Genomic DNA, 22,819 nt, shown 5'->3' with positions numbered 1-22,819 from the left:
TATGAGCACATAGCTAACTTACAATATTATATGATGTGGGTAAATGTAATTATTTACTTAATTCATTTGTAAATATTCATTTTATTATTTTACAGAATTACTCAATGTTTAGGAAGGTCTTTGCATTTATGATACGAGCGTTATTAGTTATTCGATCAGGCTTAGAAATATTACTGATACCATGAACTACTCTAGTAGATGGTTTGAAGCTTATTCTACAACACAGCTCTAATGCTGGTTTATAATACACGTGGCAGATTTTCATCCGCAACATGCAGGGTTACTCACGATATTATTCCTCACCGCCGAGTACGAGATGAATTATAAGCACACATTAAGCACATTACGATTCAGTGGTTCTTACTCAAGTTGAAACTCTGAATCATCGGTTAGGATTCCCATCGTCTAACCACTGGGTCAACATGGGTGGCCTTCTTCTCAAGCCTTAGACTTGAAGTGTTGTATATTTATACAAATAAAGATTTCTTTCATTTGTATTTGATTTTTCCTAATATGGTAAGATTGTCTGTACTCTTTTTCTATTGCTATGTGGATATATTTTTCAAAAATATATTGGAATATATTTATTACTATACCGAGAATGAAAAAATATTAATAAGTTCATACCCATACACTCAGTGTGAGGGCTTTGTGCAGGCTCGTCTGGATGATTACCACACATCAATTATCGTCGAAAATCATAGGTCATCAAAAGATATAATATATATTTTAAGTTGTATTGATAGCAGCGTATTGTCAGTGTAAGAAATAGTTCGTTCTTCCCACTTGGCAAAATTGACTATATAGGCTTCAGATTGTACAAGGCAGATGGAGCCGACGAAACATTATAGTGCAGCAAAAAAGCGAATACAAATCAAAAGCGAATGAAAATTGTTAGTGTGTGTTGTAATTAACAATTTGTTAATTGGATAATAATTTTCAATTAAAGTGAACTTTTGGAGTATTAAGAAAATGACGCGTCGTTTCTCTTCCGTGCGCTCTGTCTGCCTTTAGTTTTATATTCTGGGATATAATAGGTTTACAGTTTTCTTTAACTTTTTTAAAAATCAACAAACATGTTGTGATCAGCTCGAGCCGAGATGGCCTATTGGTTAGAACGCGTGCATCTTAACCGATGATTGCGGGTTCAAATCCAGGCAAGAACCACTGAATTTTCATGTGCTTAATTTGTGTTTATAATTCATCTCGTGCTCGGCTGTGAAGGAAAACATCGTGAGAAAACCTACATGTGTCTAGTATCAACGAAATTCTGCAACATGTATATCCACCAACCAGCATTAGAGCAGCGTGGTGAAATATCCTCCAAACCTTCTCCTCAAAAGGAGAGGGGCCTTAGCCCAGCAGTGGGAAATTTACAGGCTGTTAATTGTATATATAAAATGTTTATCAGCTTTAGGCAACTTCATACACTAAGTTAATTAGGTTTAAAAAAATGTGAAAAATGCAATATCCTGGGTTCTTCAAAGGTATGAACTAGTTTATTTTTCGACAGCCTGGTTTTCATCAATACTACTATTAAGACGAAATTACTTCAGCGTACAATACAGAAAATGTTGGTTGATTTCGGTAGGAGAGAAAAGTGAGACCTAGCCAACAATTTATTAACTTGTTCATTTTTGGTAGACTTAATGACACCAAACACTCATCAGATAGTCAACTGACAAACAGAAATACTTATTGTTGTTATATTCCGACTAAAAGGATCACTGGGCCAGTGTGACTGCACAAAGGACGTAACATCTTAGTTCCCAAGGTCGTTGACGCATTTTTGATATGATGAATGATTGATATTTCTTAAAGGAATACTAGAAAGGAAATAATATTATTTTAATGTCAATAATAAACTCTTAAATAATACATTTAATTATAAGACTTATTATCTAATATACTTTTCTTCAAATCAACTTCGATTCTATTTTCTCCGATTTGATAATACGCTGAACACTTCCGTGGTTTTCTTTTCCTTTTAAATTATTACAACCTACATCACTTTCACGTGATTCTTCTTCTAATTTCGTAACAGGAATGGTCGTTTTGGGTTTTTTGATATATGTCTTAATATAGAAGTCCATAAAAAGTATAAGAATGAATAAATTCTGTGGAAGGAAGACTGCGGCAGTCCATCTGGGATACTCGCAGTTAGGCATAAACGCTATACTGCCCATGTGCACCACACACAGGAAAAACTGTAACTGTAAATATTAAGGATTATAAAACTAATCACTTACATATATAATATAATATGTACATGCTTGAATTGGACAGAATATTATGTTTCCTTCATTTATTTATTATACATTCAAATATTACTTTTGTCAAAAGTTAATTTGCGTTGGTTTCTAAAGATACACCAGTGACATGCATGAAGTTCTTGGCAGGGGAAAACAACATAAAATATTAATTTCCTATAAATAATAGTTCATTTGATTACCTGTTGATAAGTGACGCAGTTGTCACTACTATCATCATCTCGTATATATGATATGTTGATAACTATGTGTTGTATTGTACAGTCGGAGTAAGAAAACCTTCGTCAGTTTTCAAATTCATTCATGTATCAAGTCGTAAGCTCTTAGTACATTTTGAAACTAAGGTATTAAACAGAAAAATGCACATAAAATTAATCTAACATAGTATGATAACTAGGTTCAAAATAGTGTACATTGCGACGCAATATGTCATACTCGGTAAAGCAGAGTATCGCGCATACTGAGCACACGAAAATAGACCTTAAGGTGACGAACCTTTTCTTACCCCGACTGTACGTGTTTCCTATTCATGACACAAGAGTCCTAGTACGAGGCACTTACTAGATGGGCTGATTGTGAAATATGAAGTTTTATTTCTAATTTATGACAAAGATTAACTTACTATTTGAATTTGTGTCACATGCTTCTTAATCCACAACAATTCCTTTGTCTTTGGCATAGCAACACTTATTAAATAGTACGAATACATCACAGTGTGTACGAATGAATTTATTACTCCAACCAATGTGCCATGGCCTCCTAGAAAAAACGTAACGTTTAGTAATAAAAACATGATTGATATATTTTTATAAAACAATATAATATCATCAAAATATAATATCATGAAAATAGATTCTTCAAGCGGATAATACTTATAAAACGCGTTCGCACAAAAGTATGATTTTAATAATTCAAAAACCGTTTGGTAAAATATTTTTACAATGAATTCAAAAGCGTTTTTTTTTTAATTACATGCAAAGTACCAATAATTCGTCGTAGGAATTGATACTTATTGTTTATTTTCGGGGGGCGTAAATTAGATCACGATATACCTAAATTACAGTTTCAATACAATCTTCAAATAATAAATTCTATTATTATTTAATCGTATATCCGACCGATGGGCGTTATGTATCATATCAATTTGAGCGACAAAACGTTTAAGCGTACTTTTAACCTTAAAGGGACTATATACAAAATATTTACCAGGCACGTATGTAACAGCACCCCAAATGAGGATCACCATTCCAGCGTGATGGTAAATATGTAGGAACGATATTTGATTATACTTCTTCCTGAGAACGAAGAATACCTGAAAAAATTTGAAAAACTAAGATCTCAATGTCAGTTTATTATATTAATACTATGTTAATAAATTTGTTGTTTTTGTTAGGTTTATCATTTCGAGTAGTTTTACATGTTTTTTTATTAATCATAGGTTAATTATCGGGGTTTTTATCGAAAAAAGAAAAACAGAAGTGATATGATGATGATGGTGATGATGTGATGATGTAACAGAACAACATTGTCCGTCGCACCGTCAAGACCACTTTCTTAAGAACGCGTGGAGTTATCTACTAATGCAACAAATGCAATCCCTTGGTGTAAAAAATCGAACTTTTAAGTCAACGTAATTATATGATTTGGCCATTTATCTGTATCTGCCAAATATTTTGACACTCAAGGCAATCGAAATCTATAGGGTACTTTCCGATGACATTATTAAGAAGAAGACATTATACAGAAGTTTACTAAGAAGATAATATGTAGTATAAGTAAAAGGAGAATTCCGATTACCCTCAACTTGTGATCGACGAATTAATTAAACAATTATACGGAACCCTAGCCGTTAGTCAGTTTTTTTTATGCTAAGCGCACACATTTGTAAATACAACTTAATAATGCTTCAAATGCGTATTAATTCATAACATGGCCGAGCAAAACTGACTCTAAAAATAACTACTGAAATGATTGTCCATTCTATAGGTCAAGTGGAGATTATTTTTTCTTTTTTTTATGATAGCCGTAGGCGGACGAGCAAATGACCCTGATGGTAAGTGGTCATCGCCTCTTATAGAAAATGGTGCTGTAAGAAATATTAATCAATACTTACATCACCAATGCGCTACCAACCTTAAGAACTAAGATGATATGTCCCTTGTGTAGTTACACTGGCTCACTCACCCTTCAAACCGGAACGTTTCGTTTTATTTTATTTAAGTACTAATATAAATTTATTGGATAATTAATTTTTCTACTCAATAAATAATTTAAAAAAACTATATTTGTTTCTGTTTGTACATTTGTTTAGTCCTTAAAACCTATCGCGCTTTTTTCCCACCTCTAGAAATTGTCTAAAAAGTCTTGGTAATAAACACGATTACGTACACCTTCCTTGAATCTATTCTTTGTATAAGTTTCATTTATATACGATAAAGAGTATTTGTATTTCATTGTTACCTTTTGAAGTGTTAACTATTATTATGATATTATTAAATGTATGGAGCCGAGATGGCCCAGTGGTTAGAACGCGTGCATCTTAACCGATGATTTCGGGTTCACACCCAGACAAGCCACAAAAGACCACTGAATTTGCATGTGCTTAATTTGTGTTTATAATTCATCTCGTACTCGGCGAGGAAAGAAAACATCGTGAGAAAACCTGCATGTGTCTAATTTCAACGAGATTCTGCCACATGTGAATTCCGCCAACCCGCATGGGAGCAGTGTGGTGAAATATGCTCCAAACCTTCTCCTCAAAGGGAGAGGAGGTCTTTAGCCCAGCAGTAGGAAAATTTACAGGCTGGTAATGCAAATTAAATGTACGAGTTAATTACATGATACAAATGAACGAAATATTTGTATAGCCTATTCTAACCACAAGAGGAGTAAATAAATATAAACAACTTTGACATAAACAATTTTCGCGATATCATTGGTCGAGATCTTGAATAATCTATGATATTTATAACGGATCAGCGAAGAAACTGCAATTTTAATGTCGGCAAAGTTTTATTGGGACTTTAGGAGTAAATTTATAGTGAATAAAAGTAGTGAAAAGGAATAGTTTGTACTATAACAAAATACATTTTAATGAAGATTTGTTTGTCATGAACAGCAGAACTATTTACAAATCGAATGTTTAGTTTATCATTACTCCTTCAAATTCAATAGATTTTATAATCAAAATATACTTTATTCAAGTAGGCTTTTACAAGCACTTTTGAATTGTCATTTAACAAACTATATTAAGTAAAGCTACCACCGGTTCGTAATGTAGATTATACCGAGAAGAACCGACAAGAAAATCAGTTGTTACTCTTTTTCAACAATCTAAATATACAGTCATGTTAGTTAAATATAAATATATGTATGTTCGTCAATCTTGAGTAATTAAGTAAAATAAATAATTCTCTTGAAGGTCCGTTAAGATTAATTCAGGTGTAATTAATAAAAAGTCAATCACCAAGTGTGTTTAATGATAATACCAAAAGTCGAGATGCAAGACCGACGAAAAGCTTTACTTTCTTTTCGAGGAATGGACCTGTAAAGACTTCATCATCCAGATTACTGGTTGCTAATGAGTGAGTTTACATAATTCTAATTAACCAGAAATAAAATTATCTGATTGGCCCTACTGGTCGTCGACCTAGGTGAGTGTTTAAGTTTCCACTAACGCGTAATAAAATTTCCATTATTCATTTAATTTTAGGAACGAAAAATATATCAACTATGATCCAGAATAAAGAGAAGTACGAATCTAATATATTCAGTAAATTAAATGCTAACATAATATTTAAATAACTGTTGACATTCTTGGGTGAAATAATTACATATATTTGATTGTTAATTAATTTTACAACAATGAAATAAAGTACTTTAAACTTTTCTAAAAGCATAATATAAACAAGGGTAATTTTTAAATGTGATAAGGTCAGGATACCTATAGCAACAAAATTGATATTATCAATGTATTAAAACATTTTTCTAACAAACAAAAGTGTGGGCAAAATTTTCAAAAATATATTAACAACTATTTATTAATAAATTTTAGTTGCAAATTTCGATCCACACATTGAAATTTATCTGAAAAATTGCTTTATAATTCACTTGTTGATAGGGTATGAAAATCCGTCTGGTTGGGTTACCCCCTCACAACTTATTCTCTGTAAACATTACTTAGTATTGTCAAGTTTTGGTTTGAAAGTAGCAGCTTACTTGGTGATGAGGCAGTGTGCAAGCCAGTTTGGATAAGTACCACCCACTCATCAATACCACCGCCAAATAGCAATACTTTTTTATGTTGTGTTCTGGTTTGATAGGTGAGTAAGCCAAGTTACAGGCAAAAGGGACATAACATATTATTTCCCAAAGTTGGTGAAACACAACACCACTTACCATCAGATGGCCATAATGCCGTCGGTCTATTTATTAATAAAAGGACGAGCTAACCGATTGTAAATACAGGCACAACGTGTGCAACTTCTTATTCTCTTTCACCTAACGTTATTTACTCATTACACAGAGACGATGTGTGTGGGCGGTGGTCACCACTTACTAGCAGTCGGCTCATTAACCATCTCGCCTACTTATGACAATAGAAATATAATAAAGTAATAAACATACCGTATCCATTAAATCCAAAATTTTCAGTAAAAAATAGTAGTACGTAATTGATGCTACTTCTAAAGCTGATTTAGAATTCGAATAGTCGACAGGCTCGCAAAACAATTTGTACTTCCAACCCCATGCTTCTATTATTCCCTAGAATGAATAAAAAAAATCACAATCAATGGTAATTCTATAAAACTGTACGTTGGAGGAGTATGATAAATATAGCTATAGTAAATTCCACAAGTCGAACTCCCAAGGAACAATATACTCGCACCTCATTGGTCGATGCGCGCGGGTAGAAATAAGCGAGACGAATCCGGCATGTAAGACAATCCTAAGAAATTATTTGTCCTATAAAAGTCATTAACGCGCTTTTGCTAATGATTGAAACAAGGGTTATTTCTTATGAGAGTTCGTTTCGTGGAATGGAGTATACATATTTATAATCTTACAAAAATTAGTCACGAACATAATTCAAAGCTGCTAACCAGACATTCTATTTTTTTTTTAATTATTTTCCTTTAAGATTAATTCAATTAACTAAATATTTTTGATCTTACACAGGCCACAATGATTTCATCAGTTTTTTTGTTTAAGTTTTAGAGTTAAATACAAAATGGTTAACAAACATTTCTAACTAAGCTTAGATTATAATTTCCATAAGGAGCTACAATTATTAAAATATAATAAACAAATTCTAAATTCGGACAAGATGTTTGAGAATATTAATCTTTTAAAATTATCATTATAATACTTACCGCAATAAATATATAGGCACAGCAAATCACTTGTATTGCGTTATATATAATCATTATTGTATCTATATTGTAAGATGGACGATTCTTCATGAACCTAGGCCCCCATTTTAATACAAACATTAAATAAACCGCTAAGATAAAAATGCATTGAAACGGCTTGCCTATTAAAAACCAATTTTTCGTCCTCGGATCTATAAAAACAAGAAAATTTGAATAAAAAATGTTAATGTCACACACTATTCAATAATTAGCATACGACATTAACTTAAATAATGTGCTTTGTATCATTTATATACTTATTATATGTAAATTGTGAGTCGTGTTTAGATTTTGTGTTTTTTATTTTTTTATATAGATAGGAAGACTGGCTAATTCGTCACCAGCCTTGGAACGAAGATGTTATGTCACTTGTGCCCGTAGTTGCCCTGGCTCAGTCATACTCCAAACCGAAGCACAACAATACGAAATATTGCTGCTTGCTGACACAATGAATGGTAAGCGTTTGAAACCTCATCAGCGGCTTTCCAGAAAGCCTAAAAACTTAAATGAGATCATCCTATATTACTGTATTATAAAAATATCATCAGATACGTACAAAATTATAATCAAATAGGCTTTTGATATGAGAGTTTATAGCCTCGGGGTAGAGTTTAGCTATATAATATTACTATATTTATTATATCAACTTAGTAGCAGATAAAGTTTGGTTCGATAGTGACTATATAAGCAAAAATTTCTTACCGACTATTTCGTCAAACAGAATGTCATATACCACTAACAGTTTATTTATAATTGTCGTCATTGTGAATTAAATAGACTCATAAATTAAAGTTCACGCAACCTTGTTACTAAATATATACTAGAAGTTAATTTAATAATTAAACACTATTACAGTAATAATTAGAATTGTGTAGCCACCACCATTTCGTGTAGTCCCTATTAATCGACTAAGCATTTTTCAAATCACAATATTTTTATATGGCATGCATTAGCATTTAAATTAATGTAATTCAATTGTTTTTTTGTAACATACGTGTTTAAAATTTTTATAATAGTCATCTATTGTACAATACAAAGTTAATGTCAAATATTAGATATACAAGAAAGCAGCCCCATCTTCACGCGCGGACTACAACGATCACAATGCAGGATTATTATATTAAATACAATTATAATTATACATATATATATATATATACGTATAAAAAAGTGTGCGTTTAAAACATTTTTTTTGTCTCTTTGTTGTTACGCATTTTTGTTTCATCGAGTTTAAAACTAAAAGCTAAACAGCTAAACTTATCTAGTGTGTTGTATCATGTAATTTATTTGATGTTTCGTTTATAAGTTTCTAGGAATGATTATTTTAATTTATTACAATTTGAAATACGATTATATGAAGACAGTAAATCTCCTTGATATGTAGAAAAATAAATTTTATGAAAACAAAATTTAATATTTTTTAAGATGTCATTCAGAAATATTGAATTGAGCCTTACTGCCATTTATAAAAACTGCTTCACATCGACTGCTGTCATATCGCTGCGTTTTTATTTGACAGTGGCTTAACATTTGTTAAAAAAAGGGAACCTATAATTTCTTAAGTGTTCTGACTTATGTAATTGCTTAATGTTTCTGCTGTCTGTCTGCTGACGTCCAATCGATTAAAGACAATAGGATAGATTACAGTCCGTTCACAATTATTTTACCTCTGACATCTATTAAAGTGACTGCGCGCAAGGTTGGCATTACTGACTGTCTAATTGTTCAAGGCTCCTCGAGTTATATGATAAATTCAGTGATTAATTATATTTAATCATGCCAAAAAGAATTCAGAGTAGAGGAAGAAAGATCGTGCTAGCTGTGCGTAAATTTTGTGAAAAGGAAAAAACTAATAAAGGTCCTGTAATTCCGTTTGAAGCGGATAGCTGCCATGACAGGTATGTAAAATAATGTTACCTACTATTAAACAATTCCCGTATGTTGAAAAATAATTCTCTACTTTAGTGAAATGTTATAATTTAAGATTAATGATTATTACATAAAATGTCAATTTTTACAAATGAATAAATTTGTAACAATATGGGTCATGGGTCATTATTCACGTTCCATCCACGGCACACACTATATCTAGTAAAAGTATTTTCTAAGTGCGTACAAGTGAAATCGTTAATTTAACGGTGAACGGTACCATTATGTGTGAGTGTAAATTAAACGTTGTGAGTTTATTAATTAAGGCTTTTTTAAATTTCAGGTTTGTCTGAAAAAACCATCAGCACCATTACTTAAGAAGGTGAAATAGCTGCTTCCTTGTCTCGAAAAATCTCTACACCGAAAAGAAAACACATTTAATAAAAAGTAATACATATAGACGACTTTGATCTTGGTGGAGTTAGAAATAAAATACACGAAACGCAGTATGCAGTCAGGAAGCAGGTTCCAACTTTAACGAAACTTTTAGCAGAGTTAAAGATCGATATTGTGTATCGATACTGTGAACGGAATATAGTAAAAATAGATCTGACATTTTGCCTTTGAGTTTTCGTTTTGAATAAGTGATTAATAATCTTATAGATACGAGAAATATTAGTGATGGAGACATCTAGGCCTCTAATATTCTGAATCGAGAAGTTTATTTAAAAATAACCAAGCATCAAGATCTTTTGTGTCAATGTAGTAAGTACAGTCAATGAAAATGTACACCCTTAAATTCAGAAGAGTTATGTTAATCAAAAGAGATCTCACAGGGATCAATTCTGGAACTATTTTTCTTTTATGTCACCCCTAAAATAGCAAACGCGAGACATCTATTTTTTATATTAAGGTACAAGAGAATATAAAATAGGACTCGTAAACTTAACTTAATTTGCATTAAAAAACCTTAAAAGTGAAATTAATTTAAATGAACCAAAATGAGACAAAATGATTTTATCGTAATATGCATAGAAACACAATTACAATATTTAATAAAAAATTGTTTCGATGTTCTCATATTTGTAAGAAATAATAACATTAATAATTAATTCCTATCGAATGAATGAGATTGCCTTTTGATTATGCTTTTTCTTAAAAATCTCTCCTCTCCAATCCTGTGTCATAGAAAATTATATGATAAATATATTTTTTTTAAATGAACTGCTTTTAGAAGACACCTTAACATCTATATATTTTTTTCATAAATATGAGTAATATGATTAGTATATTAATATTGCCAATTAAAAAAAGACTTACTTGTGGGTTAGCATAAGTAAATTTTTAGAACGAAAGCCAAATGACCTTAAAATTATTAACTAAAACCGAGCATTTTTTAAATGCTATATTTTAAAATTACATGACTTCATTTTTTAAATATTTTTGTCAGATAGATATTTATCAACGCAGATTAAGATTATTGTTGAATTTTGATAAACCCTGTACGGTAATGTGGGTAATGTGTGTTGATATTAGGTACGCATGAAATGAGAACCATGAGGTTAAAAATAACGTTATAAATACGTCATATGTTTTTATAAGACGTAATTTTCAAGTGCCCGTTGACAGGTTAAGGTCACTGACATTACTATTCTTATTTGGATCGCATAATACATTAACTTTGGAACATCTATACATATAATAAAATCGTAACTGATCGAATTCTTTACATAAAAGATATTTAAGAAAAAATTATACAGGGGGTATTTATTAACACTATAGATCACAAAAATGTGATTTCTAGAATTTTTGTCTGTTCGTTTGTTACCGCTCATCTCGGAAACGGCTATAACGATTTGGACGCGGCTTTCACTGATATACTGTAGTTAACTCGGAGTAACATATACGCTTTATAGGCATATTATTCAAATCGGTTTACAAATAAAAAACGATATATCAATTTTAAAAAATACATCTATATATTTATTGCAAAAATACCGTCAAGTTGATTCGGTTGAAACTTTGGACCATATCATAACCATTGTGTGTAAAACGGTTATCATTGACAGTTACTGTGAACGCAAAGTTAAAAACACTGATAATTTATGAGGCCAATGTAAGTTGTTCTTTCAGCAATGTAGTCGGTCATATGAAATAGGGTTCAATTTATACTGGACAATTTCGGTCGGTCACGGCCTAGCCCGCGCCGCTGCCCCAGCCGGTGACGCTGTAGAGGCCATTAGGGCCAACAGTATACTTAGTTCGAATATCTATCTATCTATATCTCGTTTTCTTCTGCCGTTTGCGTAGTCGGGACTAAGGGGGTTCTCTATATTGGAGTGATGGCGACCCCCGAAAAGATGAAGATTTCGCCGCTATTTCGGTACAGTTGGTGAAGGTGAGTTCCACAAATACTTCATAAGGGAGAAACGCGTAAATGATAAGTGCAATCAACATAATTTTAAATAAGAAAAAATATCTCAAAAAATCGAAAAACTACCCACTGATTAATCACGAAATCTCAGAAACTATAACACCTACAAACTTGAAATTTGACAGTTAGGTTCCAAATATGATGTAGACATTTCTATGAAGGTCCCGTTTTTGAATATAATGTCTGTGGATTTATATTCAAATACATTTTAGTGTATAGGTGTACTAATAACGTGTCAGAAGTCAATAACATTGTGGGTAATATGTATATAAATAATGTAATATCTGTTAAACTTAAGAAAGTTCAAATTCCATTTCAGTATAGGTCTAAAAGCAATAACTCTGATACATTTCAAATTGACAATGCTATTTATTTTGATAAGGATTAACAGCATTTGGCAAATTAATAATTTCTTTATCTCTCGATTTTTTAAAACAATTATCTCGGTATGAGCCGGTAACTTATCTATAAAATATATGTAAAACGGAGATACTCAATTGAGGGACTTCGTTATCGTAATGAGATGAATGAGCCATCATAGCAAAACTCAAAAAAAATTTTATACTTTTTAAAATCGTTTATTGAGAAAAAAAATTACAATGTTTTAATATTTATTTTACATAAAAAAAAGATAAATGACACGACAAGTTTTTAAGGGACGCTTAAGATGATGTAACAAATGGATGAGTTTAATTTTATTCTTGGTTGTAAGTCTTTATGTAAACCTGCCTGGGAAGATACCATCCCCTTGTCATATATTCTACTGCCAATCAGGAATACTTAGTAATGTGGTCGATTCGAAGGATGAGTGGGCCAGTGTAACTTCAAGCACGAGGAATATCACAACTTAGGTCCCGTAGGTAGGTTGGTGGTGCATATACGGTGTTAGGAATGGTTAATAATACTCATAATATCCCCATTGCCCACATTGTCATAGGATGTCATAATTAATTATATCACATTATTATATAATAATGATTATAATCAAAGCTATTTGTTTACATTATTATGTAATTATAAAATTATTGTTATAATTAGTTGTTTAATAATTTGTTAAACTTTAATTAATACTATTTTATTTGGCACACTATTTAAGACTGGCACATATACATATACATAAGTCTTTTTTTTTTAAAATGATCTGTCACAAGAAATAATGAGTTTGAGATGTTTTTTATTTTTCTTTTGATTTTTTTTATTTATGTTAGTGTCCAAAATATAAAAATACGATTCATTCATACATTAACAAAATTTACGAGTGAATTTATTATTTAGCACGTGATTACGTACAATAACAAAAGATTTTTATAAAGCTTCAAGTTGTTAACATTTTGATATAACTGTACTTAAGGAACTTTGCTTAACGATTATATTTTAAGTTTTATTTCAGAGTTATTTGATGATAGATATTTGGTATATAGAAGTGCCTCAAGCAGACAAAAAAAAGAAGGAGGTGGTGTACCAATAGCTATTAAATCAAAGCGACAAAAACATTTTGCAAGTGATAAAAAAGATATACCTACCTCCTCCTTTTGTTAAAAAAAAACTAGAGTCTTGTATAGATACATATAATATTGGCATAGTCGGCGATTTCAATATGTGCTTTCTGAATTTGGATCCTCATTGCACATTTTTGAATATTTTTACTGAATAATTTAATGCTGTTGATTGGGCAGAAATTTTTATTTATTGCGGTGTTGAAAATGAAATAGGAAATGAATTTAATGCTATCCTTGAAAATGCTTTACAGAAATTGTTCTCCCAATTTAAATAAAAAAATAAACTTTTTCCTTTTTGGTACAGCAGAAGTCTCAATAAAATGCTTAAGGAAAAAAATAAGATAAAAATTAATTTTGACAAAAACTTGCTAAATTCTACATCTGTAACATAGAAGATCACATTACTAAGATCTCATTACTTTTCATCCCTTTTTTAGTACATAAAACGAAAAAAAAGTATTTTAGTTCATATATTGCTACAATGCCCAACGGGAATACTATAACATCAGACGGAGTGGAAATACGTAACATGTTTCATCTTATTTCACATCTGTGTAAAAATACGATGTTAAGTGTGATCCCTCAGTCTTATGTGCAAGAAGTAATGACCATTTTAAATCAATTAAAAATAATCACGACTCTTTCTCTATCATAAGCATAACGGAAAAATATGTCCTTAAGAAACTCAAAATATTAGAATCTAATGTGCATGAAATTTGACAAAGCATCTTATAATGTTTTATAATAAATTATTAGCTTCTGGTGTATTCCCATCTTCTTGGAAAACTGTAAAAGAGGTTCCAATATTTAAAAAAAGATAACAATACCCTAGTATTCAATTACGGGCCTATGTTACTGCTTCCTACCTTCGCAAAATTTTTTGAAGCATTCTCTTGAGACTTATCTTTGCAGCTATAAAAGTCAAAATTTTACGTAGTTATAATCAAAGACTTAACTTTTTTAACACGGAATCCTTAGAAAATCGTAGAAAAAAATTAGCAATGATATTTATTTTATTTCGAATTTTCAATAACAAAATTGGTTGTTTCTTTCTTGCTTTAGATTAAGGATTCCGGCAAAATATTCAAGAAAGCCCATCAAATAGCTATTGTATTGCCAAGGCGGTCAATAGTTATGGGTGCTAACACGCAAATCCCAAGAGTAGGTAAACTTTTTAATAAGCTCTATGTATCTGATTTGAAAAGAAACTCTTGCTGAATGCCAAAAATTAATCCTTGTAGTTTTAAGTAGAGTTTAGAGATAAGAGTAAAAGTATATATATATATACATGGTTTCTTTTTTTTTTCATTTAAATACATTTAATTTATTTATTTTTTGTACTTTTCTTATAATGAAGTTTAGCGTTGGTATACTTTTTATTGTTACTGATTTTCTACCATTCATAATATCGAATTTAATTGTTAATCTTTATTTAAATTATTATTGCATGCGGTGTTTACCTATAATCAACTTATAACTTTTTTCAGGACTTACAAGCTTCAATATTATTATTATTATTATTTATAGATATGTACAAATGTTATAAGTTGTTGGTGAACCGAATAAAGAAAAAAGAATACTAATTTGTAGGCATATTATCATTAATGTAAATATATTAATTTAAGTAGCACAAACACATTAAAAATGATATTAAACGCTGTGTATATAAGTTAGTTAGTTTGTGTAGGTATGATATTGAAGCGTGGGGTTGCATCTTCATTCCATTATTTCACTTTCTTGATATAATTATCATAGTAAAACGAACCAAAGCTTTTTATAAAGAATGTTGTATAAAATATTGTTAATAACTTGTAAATTAGTTTATATTGACATTCGTAGAACAAACTATTTATACTATGTAATCCCAGAAAAATGAATTGTGCCTGAAAAAGAAAAAAAAATGTGTTAATAATTATTTCGATGAATAGATGATATTATATTAAGTAGTATAGACAAAAGTCGTAAGTGCAATACAATATAATAATTCTGTGTTACGCAGTTGAATTAAATTCAAAATATCTCGATTGGACGAATTTTCCGTATTTATATTGATGACGAAAATATAATTATTTTATAACGATCTATAACTGTGTATTGGTTTCGATTGGGTCTATCGTAGAACTGCACGAAATTATTAATCTCGAAGAAGATATTCCGTAGCCCATTGCACTTTATTTTTGTTCGTGGGGATCAAATTGTCTACGCGACCGATGTAGAATGAGAACAAAAGTTTCTAAATAATTGGTGAGTACTTGAATAATTCCGATGGGATATTGCATTGGCTATTAAATATATTTTTGCAGTGTTATTATTAAAGTACGAATAAAAAAATACAATGGGTGCTCTACGACCATCTTTGGTTTCCACTGACCACACATTTCTTTGTCACAGGTGTGATCAATTCGATGTAGATAATATTTATATTTTATTCTTGGATATATGCATTATTTTGATATTTGTAATATTATTGTTGGCTATCAGATAGCACTAATGAAAAATTTTAATCAATTAGTTCGAGATAGATTAAAAAAGAAAAAACAATATAAAATTAAGCACAATGTTTTTTATCTATCCTTAAAAAATCTAACTTACCAATTGCAGCTCCGTCACATGTTTCTTCCACCACAGATACTTTTTGTACTTGTCACCACATCCAGCAATGAAATAGTACGTGTACATGATCATATGTACAAAAGCGTTAACATAGCCTATCAAAATTCCTTGACCACCTGAAATACGATTCAATAACATTATTGTTGTTGGTTTCAGAGTTTATCAATGATAAACAAAAAGTTATATCGTTTTTCTTGCTTCATAAGTCGAAATTGACACAATAATCTTTTAATAAATGAATAATATATACCTGGAGTATATGTACTTCCGAACCACGCTGTCAATGTCATCAGCATGTGATGGTGTAAATGGAGAGGCGTTATCTGTCTGTTCGATTTTCTTAAGACAAATAGTACAGTATCCAATAATTCTGATACTTTTATCATATAGTAAGTCCATACCTCACGAGCCATCTGAAACACAAAGAATACTATTTAAGCCCCGATACAAAAATGTCATAAATATGAAGCGATTGTCTGCCGGATTTACTGAAAATATTTTTATTCCATTTTTATTTGGTTCGTCGTCTTTTACATGAGTCTCAGTAAAGTTTCAATACAGTAAAGTGAAAGTGTTTCAAGGAGAAGGTTAGGTGGATCTTACTCTACTTCGTTGCTCCAATGCGGGTTGGTGGATTATACATGTGGCAAACACACACAAAACAATACGTAAGATCCCTCACAAAATTTTCCTTTACTGTCAAGAACGAAATTTATTGTAAGCACAAATCATATGAAAATTAATTAGTACTTACGGGGTACTTAAGTTTTATTTGTCCTAACTTCTTCGTCATTTGGCTCTTAATAAATGTCCTATTTTTTGGTCCCTTATTTTAATGTTAAAAATAAGTTACCTTTAATATTATACCTAGTTATTTATATAGTTATTTATATAATCGAATAATATCTAGACACGCGGTAGCGTGTCAAGCCAAGTTCAAGTAAAAGAACTGGCGAGCAGCGCCTTGTGTAATATTACACGAATCATTTGGAGCCACTTTAGACCCCCTCATAATTCAAAAACTTTTTCACATAAACGTGTCAAATTTGTCTCATATATTGAGACTCGCGAGATACATATGTGCTTCAAATTTTATTAACACATCTCAAATGGTTATTTAGATATTAACGTCCAAAAATCGTCATCTTTTTCACTGACTGATCTATAAATCAAAACTCTAACCCAGTTCCAAGTGACCTAGCAAGTTTAAATTTGGCATGCAGATAGGTAAGGTGAATACAAAGGAAAAAATGAACTGGTAATTTTTTATCATTTTCTTATAATTTTTCACTTATTTGATTCTATTAGGAATACTTATATACTTAGTTTCTGTGATAACTGTATAAAAAAAAATGTAAGAATAGGCAATGAAAACTTATGACAGCCAGTCTTTATGTGGATTTTAAGGTCTTTACGTAAATATATAACGGGTTGAATAGCACCTTTAATTTTTTTAATCCAAATATTTTCTATTACTATTTATTTAAGTAGTACTAATAATTAAGAGTATAGTCGACTTTTATATTTATTACGTTATTAATTGGCATTTAGTATTAATTATTGCTTCAATATTTAGCGCACATCATTAGAGTAAGATCATTATTATCATAAATAATTAAATACTAGGTATTTCGGTACACGGCGCGCAATGCGACACCGGAGCAGCAGGGCGGGGCGAAATGTTGAATCGTTTAAGAATGGGTATAATATCAAGTCAAGACAGCTGTACTTTATGTAATTGATTCCTCAAATTAACCGCTAAAAATAGAAAGGATCGACTTAAAGAAATCATACATATATATGATACACATATAGCGAAAAATAATGCGTTAAATTGCAATCATATTTCATGGTTCACAATATTTCGACAGTTTACAATCTGACGAGATAGATTGTAATCTAACGATGTTTGTAATCTTATGGTAACATATAAACGGTTTATATAACTTCCTACAAAAGAGTGCTTCCTGTCTTTGCTTGATATTTAGAGACCTGTGTGATGTTATAATAACCCTTTCGCCTGTTATTATGCCGACTCATGAACTTACAGCAAATGGTAAAACTATGATGGGTTTTTTTGTTTGAATGAATTCGCAGCTAGAAAGACTTATTAACGTCTTCGACATCTAAATATCAAATTGAGAATCGGGCTTTAGAACTAAACATTGTAATTCCTAGAATAATTAAAACTTTCTCACCCATCGTGCTATATCTTCATCAGTGTCTAATCCTTGGCAATTCATATTGAAATTATAAAACAGAAAATATGTTGTACCCTAAAATAATAAAAGAAAAGTTACAATATAATAAAAATAAAAATGTTTAAAAATATTGTTAAAAGTTATGTTATTCAATAATACTATCAATAATCTATTATTTTTATATTCTATCGTGTTGATATAACGCAACTGCGTCGCCTCCTGTGCTGTACTTCTCTTGCTGCTTGGTTGGGTCAGGGGCGATATGCTCAGGGGTAATATCTTCCAGGGAAATATTACCCTCTGCACTCCTCGCTCGCTCTAGCTTTTGGTTGCCATCTTCTTTAGAGCTGTCTGAAACAGGACATGAGAGGGCCCCCACCTCACGCGTCACACGGCCGTGGGTCACGCCTATGGAGGCTTTAGCATAAACGCCGATTCCTTGAGAAGATTCTCTGACACGATTTTCCTGCAGGGAGAGGTCTTGCTCAACCTCACGAACCAGCATTTCTCTCTACGCTTTCCATGCGGGGCACGCTTCTAGCATATGATCTTTGGTAACCTAATCCGCACCCCAGAGGCGATACGTCGATCTTCGTTCATTTGACTCCGATCTTACTTAGTTATTCTCCAAAACATCTTTGATCGATCATTACCTGCGTAAGTTACTCGCCGCTTTTGTCTTATCTAGGCTTCAAAAACCCGATAGTAAGAGCTCTACGGATGCCATTGGCGAGGGTGCTTTTCCTCAGGGAGATGGCCACGCTACGTTGCTTAGTGAACCGATTCTGATCTAAGCAAACTATACGCTTTGCAATGCCATTTTATTGCACCCTAATATTGCATATTAGATATACTTGATCCAAATATTTGACTTTAAATAAATAATAGCCTATTATTTTATAATATTACAATTACATAAATTCATGAATGAGGAAATAAAAACCTCATTGATTCGATTGACACATCACTCGAAAAGTTTAGACTCGAAATTGTCACTTAAAATATCAAACAAACACATATATAAACTAACAATAATTTTAAAAACATCTTACCTCGCATATTATATATATACTTAAGAGTATTTGAGCTATATTATAAAGTTTCATAAAAATGGACACATCGTAGGGATTCCTATGTTTCATAAAACGAGGACCGAGGCGCGTGCAGAAGTAAAAGTAGAAGCACAAAAGACTTATTACTTGATAAGGTTTTCCAACTAGAAACCAATCTCGCGTTATTGGACCTGAAAATAAAGAATTATAATCATAAATCACTAAGTAGTGTTCTGAATCAATCATATTCTTTAAAACATAGAATACTCTTCAACTTTGAATCTGAGCAATGTGCCAATTGATTTATTAAGTTTTAACTGAATCGAGGGTCAACTCTATAGCAATTAAGCACGTGGATGATAAATTGATTTTGAAGATCCCTAAGGAGGCTGGGAATGGTGAGCAGGTGAAAGTTAAAAGGAGTTAATAGGTTTTTCGTTGAAATGACCCCTTTTCATGAATGACGGAGGATATGTAATTATAGTATTTTATATATCTGTCTAATTGAGTTATATGAAATTGGAGCTTACTTTTAATTTAAAATATTTCTTCACAACATTAGATTAACGTTTTTGTTAAATCCTTTTCTGTATTATATCAGACAGAATATAATCAGAAGATAAGGTAGCAAAAATACCCATTATTTTCTTATAAAGTCAATTATTACAATTGAGCAAAGCTAGTAAAAATAACTATTTTTATAGATTACCAATATTTGTGATCCAATACGATCACATTACTTGGTGGTAAGGCTTTGTGCAACCCGTCTAGGTAAGTACCACCCATTCATTAGATATTCTACCGTCAAACAGCAGTACTCATATTGTTGAGTTCTGGTTTGAAGGGCGAATGAGCCAGTGTCACTACAGGCACAAGGGACATAACATTCTAGTTCCCAAGGTTGGTGGCGCATTGACGATGTAAGGGTATGGTTAATATTTCTTACAGCGCTATTGTCTATAATGATATAAAATTGTGCTAATTATATGATATCTAGACACGCGGTAGCGTGTCAGCCAATTTCAAGTAACATAACTGGCGAGCAGCACCGTGTGTAATATTACACGAACCATTTGGAGCCACTTTTGACCTCCTCATAACTCAAAAACTATTTGACATAAACGTGTCAAATTTGGCTCATATATTGAGACTCGTAAGATACATATGTGTTCCAAATTTCATAAACGCATCTTAAATGGTTTTTTAGATATTAACGTCTAAAAATCGTCATTTTTATCATGACTGACCTATAGATCAAAACTATAACCTACTTCCAGGTGACCTAGAAACTATGGCATGCAGGTAGATAATTAGGCCAATACAAAGTAAAAATCTGAAACTGGTAAATTTTTATCATTTTATTATAATTTTTCATTTTATTGGATCTATTAGGAACACTTCTAGACTTAGTTCCTGTAATAACTGAAAAAATAATTATGTAAGAACCAGCAATCAAAACTTATAACAGCCGGTCTTAATGTGGATTTTGAGGTCTTCACGTGAATATATAACGAGTTGAATACCACCCTTAATTTTTTTAAATCCAAATATTTCCGTTTTAGTACTTATGAGTATAGTCGACTTTCGTATTTATTACGTTATTATCTGGCATTTAGCGCACATCAATGGTGCAAAATCATTAGGTATACTTAAAAGAAATATAAAAAATAATAGGAATTTCGGTACACGGAGCAGAGGGCTAGGAGCGTTGCGATAAAACATTGACGCGGACGTGTCCGAACGAGTAGCAACCGCGCTCATAAGTATTATTCCAATGCCTTCCGATGGAAGCTACCTAGTCTATTCGATTGCATATTCTTTGTTTGAGTATACTAGTATACAACAAAAAATAGGTTTCGTGAGACTGTAGTAGAGTATGTATATCGTAACTGGTATGGTTTATCTATGTACTCTAGCGCTACAAACGGGGATCCTTATTGCTTGGAAGAATAGTATCGAGCAAGCATGCTGATGTCAGCAAAGGACTGGTGAATGGGTCCACTGGAAAAATAGAGAAGGTACATTGCGACGTCGACAACAGCAATAGCGCGTGTAAAATAACAATTAAATTTAAACATAATTTAATTTGCGAACTAGAAGTCAAAACCAAGTTTCAGATATGTATTAAGTTATGTATATGTTCAAAGGAAACAATTCTCTATTTGCTTAGCATATTTTACTACTAACCACAAATCACAATGCCTTGACAGAACTCTACTCGACATAGGCTCCTCTATATTTAGTAAATAGCAGGCTTACGTTGGCCTCTCCAGAGTTAAAACCTTAGATGGAATACATCTTATCAATTTAGGTCCAAGTCAAATCAAGGCACAAGAGAGCTCTATTGTAGAGTACAACCGTCTGCGCACGTTATACTGCCCCGACTTGGCCAAATTAAGTCTAAACAGAAAACGCGTAAAAATAATCCGGACACTGAATGGGCAATTCACTCAAACATTTCAGAGGTACAAGAAAATATAGAACGTATCACAAAAACGACAAGTATACCCCGTAAACGTAGGAAAATAGAATAGTTTAACAAAAACCATTTGGTATTAATTTTGTTATTAATAAGTACCTACTAATAATTTATATACAAAAAATAGTGATATCCCATCAAAAACATAAATGTAAAATTGAGAGCCAAGTCCAATATTATGAAATATACCTTGGTTGTTGACTTCAACGACAAAAGAATTGAGATCTAAATGGGTGCCAAGTTCCTGGTCCTTCCTGAAATTTCTTTATAACTACATAAAATATCATTTCTTCTTATAACTTAGGATAATATATTGTAACCTAAGGTCTGACTTGGCTAGTTCTCATATACGAATTATATTATAGCCTTCGCAAGTTCTAAACCTGTTACAAATGATTTATAAACACAAATTAAGCACGCAAAAATTCAATGGCGCTTGTTTGGATATGAACTCGCAATATCTGGTTAAGATTCATGTTTTATAGTGACTGGACCATTGCAGCTCTTAATGTACGTTAATACTAACTAAGCAATAATGAGCTATCCTCCATTCTTCTTAGATGTTCTGAGTTATAATTTGTTATTATAAACACAAACTAGCCAAGACAGACCTTAGGCTACAATATATTATCCTAAGTTATAAGAAGAAATGATATTTTATGTAGTTATAAAGAAATTTCAGGAAGGACCAGGAACTTGGCACCCATTTAGATCTCAATTCTTTTGCCGTTGAAGTCAACAACCAAGGTATATTTCATAATATTGGACTTGGCTCTCATTTTTACATTTATGTTTTTTATGGGATAAAATTCACTTATTATATTATAACAAATCATTAATTTTATTATTACAAATCCATTACACAATATAGGTCATTATAAAATAAGATATTGTAACTCACTAGTTTGCTCATCGAAGTAAAAGTTGTAATACTTCACAATATTTTGTATGGCAGATTCCATTATTAAAGTTACACGACTGAGCTGGTAGA

The 22,819-nt window shown here is 31.6% G+C and overlaps 2 protein-coding genes across 2 annotated transcripts; both read right to left on the bottom strand.

The window, feature by feature from the left end:
- Positions 1-1,834: 1,834 nt before the first annotated feature.
- Positions 1,835-8,573, bottom strand: LOC125064390 (elongation of very long chain fatty acids protein 1-like). The gene is made up of 6 exons (XM_047671382.1): positions 8,384-8,573; positions 7,643-7,833; positions 6,897-7,034; positions 3,477-3,582; positions 2,893-3,029; positions 1,835-2,213 (listed from the first exon to the last, which is right to left on the bottom strand). The coding sequence occupies exons 1-6, from the start codon at positions 8,442-8,444 to the stop codon at positions 1,917-1,919; spliced, it is 930 nt and encodes a 309-aa protein (XP_047527338.1). The 5' UTR covers positions 8,445-8,573; the 3' UTR covers positions 1,835-1,916.
- Positions 8,574-14,929: 6,356 nt separating this feature from the next.
- LOC125064393 (elongation of very long chain fatty acids protein AAEL008004-like) lies at positions 14,930-22,819 on the bottom strand. Its single transcript, XM_047671385.1, has 6 exons — positions 22,730-22,819; positions 19,350-19,540; positions 18,295-18,372; positions 16,347-16,509; positions 16,076-16,212; positions 14,930-15,366 (listed from the first exon to the last, which is right to left on the bottom strand). The coding sequence occupies exons 1-6, from the start codon at positions 22,788-22,790 to the stop codon at positions 15,208-15,210; spliced, it is 789 nt and encodes a 262-aa protein (XP_047527341.1). The 5' UTR covers positions 22,791-22,819; the 3' UTR covers positions 14,930-15,207.

This window comes from Vanessa atalanta, chromosome 5, assembly GCF_905147765.1.
Source record: "Vanessa atalanta chromosome 5, ilVanAtal1.2, whole genome shotgun sequence".
NCBI classification, from domain to species: Eukaryota; Metazoa; Arthropoda; class Insecta; order Lepidoptera; family Nymphalidae; genus Vanessa; species Vanessa atalanta.
The sequence above is the reverse complement of the archived record's forward strand: the minus strand, read 5'-3'. Positions and strand labels throughout refer to the sequence as shown.

Bases quoted from the DNA above. Each gene is read 5' to 3' on its own strand.
- LOC125064393 (XM_047671385.1), bottom strand. From the start codon at position 22,790: ATGGAATCTGCCATACAAAATATTGTGAAGTATTACAACTTTTACTTC. The intron at 19,541-22,729 runs GTGAGTTACAAT...CTTTATTTTCAG, and splicing joins TTACTTCGATGAGCAAACTA to GTCCAATAACGCGAGATTGG. The intron at 16,510-18,294 runs GTGAGAAAGTTT...TTTGTGTTTCAG, and splicing joins ATGAAGATATAGCACGATGG to ATGGCTCGTGAGGTATGGAC.
- LOC125064390 (XM_047671382.1), bottom strand. From the start codon at position 8,444: ATGACGACAATTATAAATAAACTGTTAGTGGTATATGACATTCTGTTT. The intron at 3,030-3,476 runs GTAAATATTTTG...CGTTTTTTCTAG, and splicing joins TGCTGTTACATACGTGCCTG to GAGGCCATGGCACATTGGTT. The intron at 2,214-2,892 runs GTAAGTTAATCT...TAATATTTACAG, and splicing joins ATGTGACACAAATTCAAATA to TTACAGTTTTTCCTGTGTGT.